At 39.9% G+C, this 20,116-nt stretch overlaps 1 protein-coding gene across 2 annotated transcripts in view; it reads right to left on the bottom strand.

The window, feature by feature from the left end:
• Positions 1-8,500: 8,500 nt before the first annotated feature.
• The window catches only part of SP1 (Sp1 transcription factor), a 36,245-nt gene continuing 24,629 nt past the window's right edge, over positions 8,501-20,116 (bottom strand). For both annotated transcript variants that reach the window (XM_081321396.1, XM_081321397.1), the window contains exons 4-6: positions 18,010-18,178; positions 16,722-16,921; positions 8,501-15,209 (exon numbers count right to left, since the gene is read on the bottom strand). In XM_081321396.1, coding sequence (XP_081177522.1) covers positions 14,887-15,209; positions 16,722-16,921; positions 18,010-18,178 — 692 coding nt within the window. In that variant the 3' untranslated portion in view covers positions 8,501-14,886. The remainder of the gene's footprint in view (positions 15,210-16,721; positions 16,922-18,009; positions 18,179-20,116) is intronic.

Here is a 20,116-nt window from a genome sequence, read left to right as displayed (position 1 = left end):
TAGGCTAATGTCTGTTTAGAAGCTAGATATCCTATGTAGTAGTGCCACAAATGCTTCCTTTACAGCTCCCTGGTTTCTCAAGCATTGTAGTATTTGGGAGATGTAGTTGTAGCCTATCTGGAGGACACCAGGTTGGAGGAGGCTGATCAGGGCAACTGAGGCACAGGGCCAATTGTGGCTCTGATCCAATGACTTTCTCCTACGTTTTAGCTCATTTTCTGTATAACAGAAATCCCTCTGGATTGAAATATTCAGGTACATAGACATATGCATACAACTCTTTCATAAAACTCTTCTATGCAGGACATAGCATACAGTTGCAAGAAAAAGTATGTGAACCCTTTGGGATTACGTGGAGTTTTGCATGAATTGGCCATAAAATGCGCTCTAAACGTCATGTAAGTCACAACAATAGAAAAACACAGTCTGCTTAAAATAATACTACACAAACATTAGCTGTTGTCATGTTTTAATTGAACATAAGATGGAAACATTCACAGTGCAGGGTGGAAAAAGCATGTGAACCTTTGGACTTAATAACTGGTTGACCCTCCTTTGGTAGCAATAACCTCAACCAAACGTTTCCTGTAGTTGCAGATCAGACCTGCACAACGATCTGGAGTAATTTTGGACCACTCCTCTGCACAAAACTGTTTCAGTGTAGCAATATTATTGGGATGTCTGGTGTGAATCGCTCTCTTAAGGTCATGCCACAGCATTTCAATCGGGTTGAGGTCAGGACTCTGACTGGGCCACTCCAGAAGGCGTATTCTGTTCTGTTGAAGCCATTGTTTTGTTGAATTACTTGTATGCTTTGGGTCATTGTCCTGTTGCATCACCCATCCTCTGCGGAGCTTCAGTTGGCGGACAGATGGTCGTACGTTTTCCTGCAAAATGTCCTGATAAACTCTGGAATTCATTTTCCCATCAATGACAACAATCCGTCCAGGCCCTGAGGCAGCAAAGCAGCCCCAAACCATGATGCTCCCTCCGCCATGTTTTACAGTGGGGATGAGGTTTTGATGTTGGTGTGCTGTGCCTTTTTTTCTCCACACATAGTGTTGTGTGTTTTTCCCAAACAACTCAATTTTGGTTTCATCTGTCCACAGTATATTTTGCCAGTAGTGCTGTGGAACATCCAGGTGCTCTTTTGCAAGCTTCAAACGTGCTGCAATATTTTTTTTGGACAGCAATGGCTTCCTCCATGGTGTCCTCCCATGTACTCCATTCTTGTTTAATGTTTTCCTTATTGTAGATGTGTCAACGAAAATGTTAGCATGTGCCAGAGATTTCTGTAGGTCTTTAGCTGACACTCTAGGATTCTTCTTTACCTCATTAAGCATTATGTGCTGTGCTCTTGCAGTCATTTTTACAGGACGACCATGCCTAGGGAGAGTAGCAACAGTGCTAAACTTTCTCCATTTGTAGACAGTCTGTCTTACCGTGGACACATGAACATCAAGGCTTTTGGAGATACTTTTGTAACCCTTTCCAGCTTCATGCAAGTCAACAATTCTTGATCGTAGGTCTTCTGAGAGCTCTTTTCTGCGAGGCATGGTTCACATCAGACGGTGCTTCTTGAGACCAGTAAACCCAAAACAGGTGTGTGTTTTTAAAGGGCAGGACAGCTGTCAGCAACACATCCAATATCATCACACTGGTTGGAGTCAAGGTTGGCTCACTCCTGGCTCCAATTAGCTCTTGGAGAAGTCATTAGGCTAGGGGTTCACATTTTCCACCCTGCACTGTGAATGTTTCCATCTTATGTTCAATTAAAACTTGACAACAGGTAATGTTTGTGTAGTATTATTTTAAGCAGACTGTGTTTTTCTATTGTTGTGACTTACATGACGTTTAGAGTGCATTTGATGGCCAATGCATGCAAAACTCCACGTAATCCCAAAGGGTTCACATACTTTTTCTTGCAACTGTACATAGCATATAAGCATTGCTTGAGCAGGATTGTCTGGGAAACTACACATCCTCTTCACGACCTGTTTTCTTTGTTACCTTCTGGGAGGAGGCTCCGTGGTATCCGAAGCAGAACATCCAGATTCAGTCACAGTTTTGTTCCATACGGTATAAACCTTGTGAACTCTCAAGCTTTCTCCTTCTGTTATGTATCCAAGATGGACAGTGATTAACATTTATATGTATTTATATCTAAGGGTTAGGTATATACATATGTATGTATGTAGCATGTCTATGTGTGTGTTATGTATGTGTACACTTTTGAGAGCAGGCAACAGAATTTCATTTTTAATGTGTGCCAGTGTGACAACAGTAAAAAATAACAATAAAGGTATCTTATCTAGAATAGGCACACCACACAAATGGACAGAGAATATAATGGCTATGTTATGACTATTATTCTAAAAAGCCATGTTTAGTTTTTAATTACTGTAGAGAAAGATGAATGTCCTGTGTTATTTACTGTTACGGTCAAGAGTGATGCTTCAAGTGACACCAAAGGTGTTTTTTTCATGAGACTTTCTTGTTTTTCTTTGAAGACGTTTCGCTTCTCACCCAAGAAGCTTTTTCAGCTCTGACTGGATGGTAGGGAATGGAAAGATTTATACTCCTTGCAGATGGCTGGTCATTTGCATTCTTTTAGTGAGTCATTAGTGTTACCTGGAGGCTTATTTGTGTCTTCAGGGTCACCTGAACAGTGCAAATGTGTATGGAGCCTTCTTGGAACTGTTGAAAGGATTGTGTTGTAAAGTGGAGAGAGATGATGCCGTATCCCTCCCCCTCTGTTGAGAAAGGCCTGTTCAATTTTGACATAGTTGGCCTCTTTGACCCCTCTTTCAAACCAATGGTCCTCTCTGTCCAAAATGTGGATTTTGCTGTCTTCGAAAGAGTGGACTTTGTCTTTTAAATGCAGATGGACTGCTGACTCTTGTCCTGATGGGTTTGCTCTCCTCAGGTCTCAGAGACAACTGCTGGTTTGAAAGAGGGGTCAAAGAGGCCATCTGTGTCAAAATTGAATAGCTCTCTCTCAACAGAGGGGGAGGGATATGAGGTCATCTATCTCCAATCTACAACAGTCCTAAGGCTCCACACCCATTTACACTACTCAAGTGATCCTGAAGACACAGATAAGCCTCCAGGTAGCACTAATAACTCTCTAAGAGAAGGCAAATGAACAGCTGTCTGCAAGGAGTATAAATCTTTCCATTCCCCACCATCCAGTCAGAGCTGAAGAAGCTTCTTGGACAAGAAGTGAAATGTCTTCAGAGAAAAACAAGAAAGTCTAGTTGCCTCGTGAAAAAGCAGCTTTGGGATAACAATGACCTGGATGACCGAGAATCTCCATAGATGTTTCAAGTGATGTGGGGGGTGGGGAAATTACGATCAGCTGCTACATACAACTGGCTTAGTATGCGAAATGAGCCACAATGTAATGACAAACATTTTCTCATAGACAGTGTACCCAAAAGATTACAATTTGAATGGGTATCTGATTGCAAGCACTACGCTCTAATCATGCACTATTGTGAATCAACAGACTGAATGGACACCTGTGTAAAAAGATAGACTATTTTTTTTAATAAAATTTATAATTAAAAATCTGCTTTTTGGCATTGGAATATGTTCTGTGGCAACTTTTTTAAAAATAAAAAAGGCACCTGAAGGCAGGCGAGAAGTAAGAGATGGAAACTTGTCAAGGAGAGACCCCATCTATTCCCGACAGTGAGAATAATCAGGGGAATGACTTGCCTCCAGAAATTGTGGGTGCTCTAACACTGGAGATTTTAAAGAAGAAATTTGACAGTCAATTGTCTGAAATGGTATAGGGTTTCCTGCTTGAGCAGGGGATTGGGTTAGATGACCTCCAAGGTCACTTCCAACTCTATTAATCTATTAATCTGTTAGAGCCTTGGTGGAGCAGTGGGCTGATGCCTCCTTAAGTAACACCAGCTGCCTGCAATTAGTGCAGGTTCGCATCCCACCAGGCTCAAGGTTGACTCAGCCTTCCATCCTTCCGAGGTAGGTAAAATGAGGACCCAGATTGTTGGGGGCAATAAGCTGACTTTGTAATAATGCCGCTGGGGGGGGGGGGCGTGAAAGCCCTAACAAGCAGGCATATACATAGAATGAAGGCTACTGCTAAGCTTGTAAGCCGCCCTGAGTCTTCGGAGAAGGGCGGGATATAAATGGAATTAAAATAAAATAAAAATAAAATAAATTCTGAAAGTATAGGGACAGACATTGGGAAAGACATTGATATCTCATACTTTTCCATTGAAATTCCCAAGGTATTTAGAATTTTGTTGGAAATTAGTCAACATTGCTATGATGGCAGGGGACCAGTTTTCATGTGAGAATTTCCCATAGGAAAAGTGCATTTCCCAAGCTTGGTGATCTCCAAAAAATATGGGAAACAACTCTCAGAATTCGCAGCTACTTGGCCATTTGACTAGACATCAGGGCTGCTCTTAAGCCTACATTTAAGCCATGATGGCTAAGGAGTTAAAAGTCCAAGATATCCACAAAGTTAAGGGAAGTCTGATCTATATGGTTTTATCCAAAGCAACTCCTTAAGACTATATTTCTCTCAGATGGCTCAAACACCATTTCCCCATCCAATAGTATACAAAGGTTTCTGTAATTCTCCTATTTTCTTTTGGTTGCTTAAATAACATACTCCCACAATGGCATAAACAGAGCTGAAGCAGCTTTGGTTGGTTGTGTAAACACTTCTGCCGGAATGCATTAATTTACTGGCTTCACTTCACTTTACTGTTCTAATCATCTCAATGCTCTGTCACATTTAGGATGATAAATAACTTTGCTGTAGTCAAAGCATACTCCTCCCTTTTCAGTTCTCAGCACTGGTCATTCCAATGTTTGCCTGTACCTGCACATGTTAAGAACAATAAATATCCCTCAAATAAGGACATGGGTGTCTTATTTTCTTTGCACTAGAATTCTCAAGATGCCATGAAGTGGTGTAAAATTACAAGGAATCCTCTCAAAATTGCAGAGCTTTGTTATGCCAGCTCAGAGGGCAAGACATTGGTCTCCAGGTGTTCTCTTTTCTCACCTGGCTGGTGCTGCTGGGATTGATGGGATTAATCCAGAAGGCCGTAGCTATCCCACCGTAATTAGCTGTTAAATAACCTTGGTTATCTCAAAGGCATTTACCCAAAATCTTTCAATGCACCCCAGCAATCAGAAGACCCTGGGGGGGGGAAAGGACGAATGATCTCTTACTTCCAACCAAGAATATCATCTGGATTATAAAGCCTGCTGTTTTATTTGTAGTACACGAGCTACAAGCAGTCATAGATTTATGCAAGGTAGCCCCAAACAGGTTTTGCTCTTGGATCTGAGTTAAAATTAACACTTCGGCCAAGGCCTTTATCAAATTCTCTCCGAGTACCGACAACTAATATTTTTCTACAGATTTTTTTTTTAAAAAAAATACCAGTCCCCCTCTGTATACACTTTTTTGTCCTAGTTTTTATTCTGGGTATTCAAAACTATTCACAGTGGTAAAAGGACGGCCAACTTTCCTGCAGCCAACATAGCAATGCTGCCCCCTTGAGTTAATTGCAGTGTAAAAACAGCCATCTTTGGATAGAGCACTCTGATTAGAATCTTTACGGTATCTTCAGCTGGAAGTTATACCTGAAGCACCAGTCATGTTGCTTTTAATCTTTATTTTTTATTTTTATTTTTTTTTAAAAATCAATTTGTTTTTATCATTGTTATATGAGAATTATCCTCTGCCTCCAAGTCAGAGAAAAGCACAAAAGGAACAAAAGGATATATGCAAGAAAAACAATAGGTATTTGGAACCCTGACAGGACGACAGATATTGCAGCATGCTCAAAAAGACGTAAAGTAATGCAGACTATCTCTTTGTGCAAAAATGATTCCTTCATATGATCTTGGAGATCAGTGGCCAACAAAAATATTAAGCTAAGAGTTTTCTGGAAGGGGCAGTGATGGAGCAACAACTGACTACTGCAATGCTCTCTACATGGGGCTGCCCTTGAGGACCACTCGGAGGCTTCAGCTGGTGCAGAATGCGGCTGCGCGAGTTGTGATGGGGGTCTCCCGATACTCCCATGTAACACCTCTTCTCCACGAGCTGCATTGGCTTCCAGTTGCCCTCCGGGTGAGATTCAAGGTGCTGGTGATGACCTATAAAGCCCTAAATGGCATGGGTCTGGATTATCTTAGGGAGCACCTGCTGCCAGCGTCAACTTCCCATCGTCCTGTGCGCTCCGACAGGGAAGGCCTCCTCAGGGTACCGCCGGTCAAGAGTGCCGGCGGGTGATTCCCAGGGGGAGAGCATTCTCGGTGGGCGTGCCTGCCCTATGGAATCAGCTGCCGGTGGAACTCCGGATCGCCCCCGACCTTTGTTCGTTTCGCCGGGACCTAAAAACCTGGCTATTTGAGCTGGCTGGCCTGGACTGAGGGGTTTTTAAGGTTTTAAATTCAATTTTAAAGTGTTGGGGCTATTAATTTAATTGTATTTTAATCTGTATATTGTATCTTTTTTTTAATTTGCCCTGTAAACCGCTCTGAGTCCTTCGGGAAAAGGGCGGTATATAAATCGAATAAAATAAATAAAATAAATATTACGATTTGTGTTTTTTAATAAGCAGAATTATACATCCAAACCTGCATGCACAGTTGATGAAGGACATTTGAACATTTTACAATATTAACTATGCTCTTGTTCCCCGAAACAAAACAGAAATCTCTACATCTGTTTGAAAAAAATGAACATGTGTTATGTATTTTACATGCTGTCAGGAAGTGTGTCTAGCAATCACGGAGGGTGTCTTCTTTGCTTTTTGGGTTTTTTTCCCCCCACTGAACAAAGAGCATTTCCAAACCAGTTAATATTATTTTGGGTTATATACAATTTTGTGGATTTCCCAAAGGGGAAATAAAAAGAAACATTCGGTACATTTTTTTAAACCTTACTTTGATCCAAAAGAACATCCAGCACTCTAAGCAAATTTATTTATTGATTCATGGATCAAATTTTTAAAACTACTTATCTACCTCACAGAGGGACGCTACGGGTGTCTATCCTACCTGCAGAAACAACAATGAACAGTAAATTGCCACTAAAATCAAACCAAAGAACAAACCTTGGAAAAAATATAAAATTGAGTGGGGGGGGGGAAATAGAACAACCTATAGGGTTTCCTGCCTGAGCAGGGGGTTGGACTAGATTACCAAGGACCCTTCCAACATTATTATTATTATTTTGATAATAATTTATACATTTAATGATTAGAAGTTTATGGAAAGAAGGAAACTGATGGGATGTGAGAGAGAATAAAATAAATGTAGCTATAACTGTTATTAAGATCAGAAGCCTCTCATTTCTCCTCTTTTAACTTCTTTTTCACTTCATTATGTTTCTTTATATCTCTTTTTATCTCTTATGGGTCGTTTTAGGCAGTTTAGCTAGCAGACAAATACTTTTTACCTCCAAATTTGATGAGATTCAAAACTATTGAGTACCGAGGCACCACTGTATTTTAATAGATTGGAAAATGTAACCCCCAAAAGAGCAGAAAACGGGAGTTTCCAGGAATCAAAACTCCTACGCTCTGGTACTCTTAGAAGTCCACACCCAAAGGTTGTTATGGGGCCAGTTTGGTGTAGTGATTAAGACATCAGGCTAGGAACCAGGAGTTCATGATTTCTACTTCCTAGTCCTATCCTAAGCACAAAGCCAGCTAGGTGACTTTACCAATAGAAGAGAATAAATGTTGCTCAGAACTGAACTATGGTGTCCTTGGTACTCCTACGAGCTTGGTTGTTGTAACACCATCAATGCTAGTCAGCGTGCGGTTTGCTTACTCTGTAGCTTAACTCTTGCCAGCATTGGAGGACAAGTGGCTTTCTCCTTGCTAGTTCTCAATTAGGGTATTGTTTCCCTCTGAACAATTCTGTGTGATTAACAATCAAGCAGAAAACAATCAAGCAGAAAACAATCAAGCAGAATGATTTGACAATCAAGCAGGAGGGTTTTGTTTAGATTCACATGATTTATCAAATGCACCGAAGAATTTGATGGCTAACCCAAGATAGACCAGTAAACACTTTTAAAGGGACATATTTTGGCCACATTCTGTTGTCATGTGATTTTTTTCTTACACTGTGTAACTTTAGTAGTGAAAGATTTTAGCTTTTTAATTGTATTCATAAGACAATGTTGCTTCAGCATCTCATTTATTTTCAACCATGACTCTGAGCCTCATGTGGATCCTGTAAGTATCCTTAGAAAATTAAGGCAGAGGATACTGTAGTTCAGTACTGTATCAACATGTTTAAGGAACACTATTAGATGTTTTAACACTTGGCTGTTAGTGTCCACATTAAAATATGAAGCCAGCAACGTAACCAGAAACATGAAACAATATGAAACCATGATTTTGCAGTGAGTTATAGCAAAATACTGGGGCAAAGTAGAAGAGTAAAGACATACACAATCCATATGGCCAGCCAGATTAAATACAAACTCTGTAGATACTTGTTTATTCCTTTCATTTAAAAAATGTAATCAGTATACAAAGGAGGCAAACTATTTTAATCTTTGTACAAAAATAGCACTTTTTAAAAGTGTTTCAGACATCATTACATAGGTAATTGGATTTTTTTTTTAAAAAAAGCATATACATTATTACAAGATAAAACAAACAGTCTTTTACATAGAATAGACAAAATTATTTTATTGCCAGTGTTACAGGTTGGCTTAAGTGACTGCAGAGCTGTGCTATAAGCACCAGAAAAACAAAAAATAAAAAAACAAAAAAAAAAAAACAAAAACAAAATGCATCCACCTTAGATCACTTCTCACCTCCCCACTTCCTGGGAACAAATGTAGAGGCAACGATGTTACTACGGAAGAGAATTACTAGCTGTTGGAGATAGTGTAAAATTGTTGTTAAAGATTTATCAGAGTACGTGCATTACTGAATGGAATCTGAGCTGAAATTCCTCCTGCTCAACTACCACCACAAAACATGGGGAAAGCAAGTGCTCATCCTTTTTCCAAGTGGATTAGGAAAATTAAATTAATTACTGGACTCTTGTGGCCCATTTAAACTGGACTGTGACAAGATTTAATATAGAAAAGTCTGGCTCAAGGCACAAAATGCTGCAGAGATCTCTTTAAGGCTGATGGCATTGGCTTAACTATATACAAGTCTTGTTTATATAAAAGGCAAGGCACATTTTATTCCAAAAAACAGCATTGCAAGTAATTTTAAGATAATATAAAAATTAAAACAGGTTTAGCCATCTGGAAGAGGGGCGTTCTTCTGTACACATTTTATGTTAAGGCCAGTTTATATAAACAGAGGCTCAGTAAAGCTTTTCCAAGACCCAGCTTGCAACTACATGTTTAAATGATCTTCAATTAATAATGTTCTTGGAATTGAGACACATTCACACATGCAGCATACATCCAAATAATGGCTACCCTGCCCTCTCTCACTGGACAGTCACTTTCAAAATTCACGAAGCCCTTCCCTCTGTGATGGGAAAGTATTCAATAAGACAACAAGCCTCACCCTAAAAAAAAATAGCCTCCGGAAAGGGATGCTTTTCCCCCCCTCAAACACAACTCAAATCTGCCAATAGTGCTGATCACACAAATAACTGAGCTTTGTTCTGAGCGCACACACCAGCAAAGAATGTTATTTTAGCTTTCGCATGTGTAAAATTGAACGGTGCCTTTGTAAGCAGAGGCCATCTTTTGGAAGCAACGGACATTCTCAACCCAGCAGATAACCAGGGATCATGCTATCATTCTGACCAGATTCACAAGAACAGTCACTGCAGACAATGTTATAAAACCAAACTGAAAATGAGTGGAAGGTGGTACCAAATGGGGATGCACTGTCGCTTAAAAGGGTGGACAACTCTTTTCTTAAAATCTAAATGGTAAGACTCCAAAGGGAAACAAAAGGTAGGCCAGATCTTCCTGCACCAAAGACTTTCCTACATGGCTACTCACACGGAGAGATCAAATTTCTCCCAGGGCACTATTTCAAATGGTAGTAGTATGCATCTCTTACGCACGCAAGCAGACACAATAAACAGTCATGGTTACATGGTTACATTAAGACTTTAAAGATCTGAGTTCTTGTCTATTGAGATAAAACTAAATGATGCAAGCAAAGCTCTTTTGCGACAGAAGAGAAATATAAGTGATGCTATGATGTGGGTGGCAATTCATGCCCAAGCCCATAAAAAACAACAACACCTTAACAGGAGTTTAAATGGAATGCAAAATTCGAACTTCAACACAGTGCTACTGAAGGTGTGAAAGAGGCAAATGAGGTGGTCAAGTCAATGATAATTTCCATAGAAAACTTTTGATTTTGACTCTTTTTTTTTTGAGTTCCAGGAAAGGCACTTACTGCATGTTTTTCTGTAAATTTTTTCTGCTATTATGTTCAATGATAGTACACATAGGAGCCTATTTCAGACAATATTACTTATACACGAAAGAAGAAAAAAAAATATATGACCTGAGTTGAACATTTCTCCTTGGTTGAAGACCAAAAGAGCATTTTTAGGTTGGGGTGGGGTGGGTGGGAAAAAGGGACACATACGTAAGGAATTCAGTGCTACTATGCAATATAATCTTTGTAAAGACCACTTTCCTCAATACTCTTCTAAATATTTGGCATATACCATGCATATATTTACTTTGCACGTTGCAGAGAATACCTTCCGATTCTAGCAGAAACTCAGAAAAAGTGTAGGACAAAAAGGCACAATCGCAATTGTCACTGGGTGCTGCAATGAGATAGATACACCACTTAGGAGAAATAAATACTGCAATCTACCAAGGGCCCTAGAATCCCCAGTATTCCCTAAACAGAATTCTCCCATGCTCCCAGCCCACCTTTAAGATTTAGGTTATTACAAATCAAAATGCTCACCTTTTCTCCATATTTCTGTTCCCCCCCCCTTTTCAAAAGTGAAGAGATTTATAATAGCTGTTTTCCCTTCCTTAGGTGTTCATACTTCAGAGATTTATTGGATTTCTATCACTAACTGGAAACCCTACTTCTGGCTTCCTGACTTGTAGCAATAGCTGTAAACTAAAAAAATTGCTCTTTAGAAAACAAACATGAGGAGCTGATAAGAGAGACTCGTAAATCTTCCGTGATGGGCAATCTGAGACAGCAGACTGAGAAAGTCTGTCAAGAGAAAAAGTTTCATTTACAGATTTATAGATGGGATTCCTTCTACAAGTCACACTGAACTGAGTAAATAATGTCCAAAATAACAAAACTGTCCAGTGGATTTTTTTTATTAAAAAAGAATGCCATTTTTCTCAGTTGCGAAAGTGTGTAATAAATGTGAATAGACAGGCTTTTTCAAGTGTAGCACTTGGGAAAAAAATGCTAGTGGTATTTTCTGTAGCAGAAGAAAAATTATTAGATCATAACAGCATTTCCATTAACGCCACATCTGCTAAGAAAACAGTTGAGTGGATGCTATTAACAAGCACAATCTGGTATTATAGGGAAGTTTAAAGGGGAAAAAAATCAGCTATTCTTTCACATAGTGCGAACTATCCTGCAATCTTTCATAAGCATGTACATACTGTGTATGTATAAGTCTCTGTGTGTAAACAAAGATGTCAATAAGTTCTGTAGCATTATTTGTTTTCTTAAAAACACGGTTCTACTTTCCCAAATTTGAAAATCAGATGACAACTTGTGGCATCACAGGCATCATACTGCTTCCCTCCCCCCCCAATTTTTTTTTTAATGCAACTAAGCCATTCTTGAAGCAGAGGGTTTAAAATAGCAGGAATAAGCCAGCAACTTGGGGTATGAGGCAGTTTATTTATCGCTGCATACTATATGGGACTAAATTATCTAGAACATCAAGCTCCCTTCACTATGGCAATTAACGCTTGTATCCAATTAATTTAGTAATAGTATTACAGTACTTGAAATCTATCATACTAAAAATCATCTTCTATCAGATGATTACAATCCTTGAGTCTCTGGAACATCCAATTTCAAGACCCTAAAATATTTTCTTGCTTTTGAAGCAATACTGAGCTTGCACCATATGAGAAATACAATCTGCTTTACCTCTGATCTAACAGCGGTACCTGGAAGACCCACAAATCCCTACTACTGTGACAAGGCAATTCTTTCTTAATAAAAATGCTTGAGTTACACATGCCTACCCAGTCCTCCTGGTGGTACATTACTTTGTATTTGTTTTATGTTTCTTACGTTACTGGTGTAAGTCTGCCCTTTCCAATCCATCAAAATGAATAGGGAAATCATTGGGAAAAAGGGGAAAAGGCTCAGCAAGAAGTGACAATTTCACCTCAGCCAAAATAAATTGAGCAAAATCAATTCATCAGTACAAATAATTCACAAGCACTACAGAAGTCAAATATTTACACCATGGCTTTTCTTATTTTTGATATGCTTTAAGATGCTTATGCTTTTTTTTTGGTCTTGTGTCCATCCTCTCTCAGCTCAACAAACAGCATTTGTGAAACAAGAATATTCTTTTTAAAAACTCAACAAAAGACTGTGAAAGCGCTACCCAACTCCAGGCAAGGGACTCCCAAGGATCTGCAGATGCAAAGCACTTGGACAATTGTGGGGACGGTTAATCTTAACTCCAGCGTTGTCCTGAGGAAGGAAAAATGATCTTTTTTCCCTGGCCCTGACAAAAATGATGTCGTAATTCAGCTCTGCTAAACCACTGCAATATATGAGTGCATATATAGCATATCATATCATATCGTATCATATGATTCCGGTACGGCTCCAGATCACAAAACAATAAAAAGGAAAACAGAACAGGACATGGCAAGAGGGGCATCTCAATGTTACCAACACAACACTTTATACGGAAGGCAGACGAAAACAATAAACTGGTTTTATGCTACTGAGGAGCGAAGTGATGAGAGAACTTCAGAGCAAAGCAATGGAAACAACAAAAAATGGCCAGCTATATACCCCAGCAACAATTCATGGACCCTTTTGTGAACTTTCTGGGGCACAGGAATTCACCTTGCACGTGACAAGTACTGAAGTATGCAAGAGGCAGGAGCTTCATGAAGGCTATGTAGCAATTGGAAGATTTCCCTCAATACTTAGTAAAAAAAATAAAATAAACCTGTCATGCTACCTTGTTTTAATTAGCAGAGGGAAAAGGACATAGGACCGATCAGCTGAATGATCTGGTAAGGTACTGAACAAACCTGTCTAAGTGGTTCACGCTAAACACAAAGAGGTCTTAGGAATGATGCCTAAACTCTCTGAAGACTTACTGGGATGGGAGGTGAGTGTCATAAGGCTCCGTTCCTTAACAGAGATTCTGTAATGACTCTCAAGCATCACATTTTCTGCCACCCACCCACCCACCCCACCCCGGTCACTTTTTATCTCATAAGCACCGGCCTTCACTTTATTTCTTTGGTATTTGAACTACCACTTTAGTTCCCTTTGTTGCAATTTCCTCATAATAATTGTTCTCATAAGGACGTATGTAACCTCGTAAAGGGAGCAGGCTGGCTAGCAAGCACTAAATTGCTAAAAAGAAGTTACAAATAGATTTTTTTTTTTTTAAAAAAAAGCCAATTCAGAATTTATTCTCAATGGAACGCCCGGCAACTGAGCCAAATATTGGGCCATTTGTCAATTTGGAAAGAACTGGGCAAGTCCCTTAGTGTTTCACAGCAATGCAGTTATCTCAAGATAAAAGAAGCCAAACTTACATTTTTCCTTTAACTACATGGCCTTAGCATTTTGTCAAGATCTTAAACAAAGAACAACAGAGTCCAATACTATAGTTCCAACTTGCGCTGTAGTACAATGGCTTGAGTTGAACCCTAACATATATAAAGACTTCTCCGCCACACCCTTAAGATTCCTGGTGTCCTTAAGAGGGGCACGCATGCACAAATCCTTTAAACAAAGAAGATTCACCGCTTCACACTAGGAACTAAAAAGAATTCCCCTAGGGCCAAAAGTTGAAGTCATGCATTTGGAAGGCAAGGAACATAAATTGTCTGTCACGTTTTCATCTTTCCTTAGGCTCCCTTGCAAATTCAGAACACACAGTGGGTCATGGACCCTATCACTTTGGGTAGAAAAAAAAATGATGACAGGGACTTTAAATAGACACTCTTTTCTCCAAATAGAGAAAAGTAGAAATTATCAGGAAGTAGCTTTTTTTTTAAAAAAAGGTATAGGTATGAGTGTCTAATCAAATAAGGGAAGAGAACATTGGGGGGGGTGTGCGGGGGGGCGGGAGAGAAAAACCTAAAAGTTAAGCACAGGAAAAGCAAAATTTATGTTTTTATACTTACAATTAAAATGCAATATAGCATCTGAACATAAGCCTGAACGCCGTTTAACAGCTCAATAAGTTCCAAGTTAAGGCATCTGAACTACAACCAAAGACTTTGGCTGCAGCGCTTTTTAATCTCTTTCATCCAAAAGAACATATTTTATAATTTTATATAATTACAATAATAATAACAATAATATAGATTTTTTTCTGCTAAAAAGTATTTCAATGATCATATACATTTAGAACCAAGGCATGATGGCATTGGGGTACCTAATAAAGGTGAAGAGACCTAATGGGGGAAGGGAAGAAAAAGCAAAACAAAATTAATCAATCAATCAGTTCTGGGCCATCCCCTTTTCCCACGTATTCCCCCCAGGCATCACCAGGCTGAACTATACAGCAAGCAGACCTTATTCTGCACACAATATTCCTGGGAGACAGAAATGGCATCTGAAAGCTAGATGTGGCAGCCGAGTCCCCATCTTCCGTCACTTCTGTCATGAAAAGGCATCTCTTGGACCTCGAGAAACCCACGTTTATGCAATATCGGACAGATCCTCAGAATCCATTGCCACTGATGTTGATCGACTGGAGATCAGCCACTTGCATGACATTGATGCCGCTGCTCGCAAGGCGTGCAATGCCTTCTGGGCAGATGGCTTCCATGGCCACCATATTGGTTGCAATGAGGGCGGAAGGTGCCGCTCCACCGGCACTCTCTGTGGAGGCATTCGCATCAATGGAGACTGCAGAGACGTCCATAGCACCCACGCTGTTCGGTGCGCCTGCCTTCTTGTTTTGGTGGGTCTTGATGTGCTTGGAAAGATGATCGCTCCTCATGAAGCGCTTGGGACACTCGGGACAGGCAAACTTTTTCTCTCCTGAAGAAAGAAAACAATCATGAAGCCATTCCCCTGGTTTCATTCTTAAAACATGGTAGCCCAGCCTCTTCCTGTCAGGAACCATGTCCTGTTTTGACAGAATCAGCAAAAAGTGTTATCAAACCACAGCCAGACTTGGCTATCATTCATGCTCTTGTCACCTCCAGTTTAGGCTACTGAATTGGGCATATGCCACTTAGCAGAAAATACTTACAAAGGGCAAACTCAATGACACCTATTCCAGCTCTATTTGTTTCTCAGAGCAGTACAAACCTTATTATTTTTAGAGCCTTATTTTTATCAAGAGAAGCTTTTATCCATGTAAGCCTCTTCCTAAGATCTTCAGGGACATCTATATACAAAAATTAATAATAACCCTATTGTGGGAGCCTATTTTGCTGTGGCTTCTTTTTGGAGAGTAGTTTTGCTTAGAGATATCAGTCTTACATAGCGTCCAAATATACCAGTCATATGCCTACAAACTCTTGCTTTTGTTCCCCATTCTATGAAAATATTTCAGCTTTGTTACCTTCAACAAATATTAGGCATCCAAATAAGTTTTTACAAAGTAGCCTCTAAAAAAAAGAGAGACATTTTAAATGCCACATCCTTGCATAGTTTTTTTTATTATTTATTCATTAAATTTATACGCCCCCACACACACTGCAAAGTGACTCTGGGCAGCTTACAATAAAAATTATAAATATTACAATATTAACAATAGTAGATACAAACTTAAAAACCAATTCTTAGGTTTCAGTTTGAAAAAGGTCCAGTTTTATTATTGATTATGGTGAATTTTTACTCAACTGAACGTTGCCACATGGTTCTGGCCATTATTTGCCCATTCATATGGCTCTTGTTTTATACTGATTCTCATTTTTCAATTCAAGGCTCGCTTACAAACCCTTAAAGTAGAGAGCAAATAAAATAAAATAAAGATAATATTTATTTCTGTTTTATAATCATACATATGCTCTCGCCAGCTGGGTTATTTTGTTTAGTTTCTAGATAACACTTGTAAATTTGCAGTTTTATATATACAATTACAGCAAGTTGTTTTGAATAACACAAATACATTCCGGAAACATTATTTTCAAAGCACTTTCTGTTTCCACATATCCACTGCATTTTTACAGCAATGTTATCTCATTTTGAAAACTCCTAAGGCAAGGAGGTGTTTGTTCCAAAACTACCACTGCATTTTTTTTTTAAAAAAGCAGCAATGCTGCATACAGTAGCTGTCACTGTAGACAAGGTTTGATGTTATACCCATGATGCAAAAACTTCACAAAGTGCTAGGGACCACTTTTACATGCAGTAAACCAGGGAAGGTGTCATACACTTTACTTAAAATGTTCAAATTTATTCTGGAATAACTAAAAATGCCTCCCTACTTGTATAGCTGGGTTAACAAAGAAGATCCCGACACAAAACTCTTTTGAAACCTCTCCCTCACCTCAAGCTACACACAATACTCGTTGCTTGGGCCCAGGAACTCCTTGCACTTACCAGTGTGTGTTCGCTTGTGCCGCTGTAGCTCATCACTGCGTGTGAAACGCTTGCCGCAATACGTCCATGAGCAAACAAACGGCCGTTCGCCAGTATGCCATCGAAGGTGAGCTCGCAGGTGAGATGTCTTCCCATACACTTTCCCACAGCCTGGGATATGGCAGATGTGCTGCTTCTTTTTGCCAGGGTCCCCAGAGCCTCTGAAAAGGGTGATGCACAAAAGAGTTAATCCGATAAAACTGGCTTGCTTACCATTTGTTTTGCCCCATGGCGGGGGGGGGGAGGGGAAGAAGAGCTACTGTCACATAGAATTATTCCATCATCTTCTTGGGTGGTTGCCATGAACACTAGAATTGAGGTCGCCCTCCTTCGTGCAAATCTAGTCCTAATCACAACCTCTCCAGGAATATAATGGGGGCAAAACGGGTGGAGGTTACTTTGTTAGTGTTAAGCGACTACAAATCCAAAACCAAGATTGGCATTATTACGTCCTGATCTAGAATGCCAGAATAAAGTCAAGGAAGACACTTGATCAAGGCACACTGGACAATCTTTAAATCACACGTTGTTGTCTCCGCACTGCTTGTTCTCTCGCATTTTGAAAACGTCTACGAGTTACATATCCCTACGGCAGCTATTTACATCTCCTGAAAAAGCACAGATAGTTCAGGAAAAGCAAGGTGCAACCGTTTTCAGAGAGATAATGCTCTGCTAACACAAGAGGAAAAAAGAGAGTGATGTATACTCGCACAAAGCTGGCAGCTACTTAGCATGGAGCAAAGCAAATATCGAATCAACTGTTGTTACACGTCTCTAGACGTAATCCCTTCCCCACAATCTATACAGCACAGGAATTATTTAATGTTGCGTCTTTATTTATTTATTTTAATTCCATTTACGGTATATCCCGCCCTTCTCCGAAGACTCAGGGCGGCTTTACAAACTTAGCAGTATGGATCTTAACATATTGTAAACCACTTTCGGGCTGCCGTAATCAGCTATTAACATTGCAAGCCAGCAAATAGTGCCAACTTCGGTCAAATTACATGTTTCGGGGAACCTTTCTGCCTCGCAGGACAATATACACAAGAGAGCTGAACTCCATACATGTTAGGGCTTTTGACTTAAAAGCTTGTATTCCCAACAGAACAGGCTTCCCAAACTGAAAATTCTACTTCTAAAGAACTAAAGCGGGAGAGTCTCTACGGCAATCCCTTCGTTTATTTACTGACCTCTGCATTGGGAGTCCACTCAAAATGTACAGCACGTTTTCCTTGCAGAAGCTTACCTCCCATCGTTGTCTTTGCAATAGGGACAAGTGCAGGCTTCTCTGCGCATCCTTCGGACTTGCTGTGGCTGGGCATCCGGACTAGCTTCCCCTTCTTCCAAAGTTGTTCCATCATCGGCCAAACCATCGCCAGCAGTACCGTGGAGGCTGAGGTGGGTATTATGATCACCTGTAGAAGAAACTGGGATGCTTACTGTCTCAAAAGCCAAAAGATGACCTTTCACCGAATCAGCGACATTTAAGCACATATATAATTTCACTGCCTGAAAGTCAAAATAAAGAATGACTATAAGAACATGTATCAACTATGTCGTCATTTGTACAGAAGTTGTTCTAAATATTATTCCCAATTTTCCTTTCACTTCCTTTCTGTTTTTCTCCCTAGTTTGTTTTTACATTTTTAACTTCTAAAATAATGTCTTCAAATTCTCTGGGGTGATGGTATGTTTGCAAGCAGACAAAAGGAAAGAACACAGCCATCCTTTGGGGTAAATGCTTGTGTATAATTGTTTTAATTAAATTATAGTCTAGTGTCATGTGTGAAATTAGGCTTCTCAGCATTTTGAAACCTAGACTGCTTCTTGATGCCATGATCAACACCTCGGGCTTGCATGCTTCATTCTTGCCTTTGCACTTCAAATTTTTGAGTAAGCGCAATTCAGTACTGTATGATAATAGATACAATGATAAAACTCAGTGTAATCACTGAAGAAACTACTTGGATAAGCAGCGAAATGTTTCAAACCAAAAAAAGGAAAAGAGGTCCAGTTGCCATCACTCAACTTTCCAGACTACTGGAAAGCGTAATATTTAAATTTAAAATTTGAGAAAGGCATCTTAAGTTTGTTGAAACAAGGAACTTATTTATCAAATTTAGAGCCACCTATCTTACTGTCCAAGTGAATCTAGGCAGTTTACAGAGACAAACGTCATAAATCAAACTTACCAACCTTTAAATTAACCACACTTCCTCAGACCTGAATGACATTTTGAACTAAAATTAATATTCCAAAACCTCTCACAACTAGATATGATGGAGATTTCTACCATCCTGATAGTTGTACAGACCCTGCTGGGGTATAACCAAGAAGTAGAATCTCTTCTTTGGTTTCCAGGGGAAGTAGGGGACCATTTGGGTCATTTTTTTAGTATTTTGGAGTGTTTAGAGGCAAAAAGAGCCTTGGTGGAGCAGTGGGCTAATGCCTCCCTAAGTAACAACAGCTGCCTGCAATTAGTGCAGGTTCGCGTCCCACCAGGCTCAAGGTTGACTCAGCCTTCCATCCTTCGAAGGTAGGTAAAATGAGGAGCCAGATTGTTGGGGGCAATAAGCTGACTTTGTAAAAAAATGCCCGAAAGCCCTAATATTTATTTTATTTATTTATTTAATTAAATTTTTATACCGCCCTATTCCCGAAGGACTCAGGGCGGTTTACAGGGCAACATAAAATACAATATAAAAATAGTATAAAATTAAAATAAATTAAATTAATTAAGCCCAACAATTAAAAACAATATTAAAAGCTAAAACCCCTTCAGTCCAGGCCTGATAGATCAAAAAACCAGGTTTTCAGATCCCGGCGAAATGAACGCAGATCGGGGGCGGTCCGAAGTTCCACCGGTAAATCATTCCAAAGGGCAGGCGCGCCCACAGAGAATGCCCTCCCCCTGGGGAGCACCCGCCGGCATTCCTTAACCGCCGGCACCCTGAGAAGGCCCTCCCTGTGGGAGCGCACAGGATGATGGGAAGTTGATGCCGGCAGCAGGTGTTCCCTTAGCTGATCCGGACCCAAGCCATTTAGAGCTTTATAGGTCATTACCAGGCATATACATAGAATGAAGGCTATTGCTAAGCACATTGATTTGTGCTTTAAATTGTAAGCCGCCCTGAATCTTTGGAGAAGGGCGGGATATAAATGGGATTTAAAACAAACAAGCAAAAAACAACAACACACGAGTGGCTTAATCCTTGGATATACTTAATCTGCTCTTAAAATCTCTGAATCCTTCCCCCAAATGACCCGATTCCTTTCCACTTTTGAAACATGGCCCCAGTGATGCCATACAAAGGCAGCTATGGCCCTCTAGATCAGGCCTTTTCAACTTTTTC

This window comes from Vipera berus (assembly GCF_964194415.1).
Source record: "Vipera berus genome assembly, chromosome: 2".
Taxonomy (NCBI): Eukaryota; Metazoa; Chordata; class Lepidosauria; order Squamata; family Viperidae; genus Vipera; species Vipera berus.
Note: the sequence above shows the minus strand (reverse complement) of the source record. Positions and strands in the feature narration are given on the sequence as shown.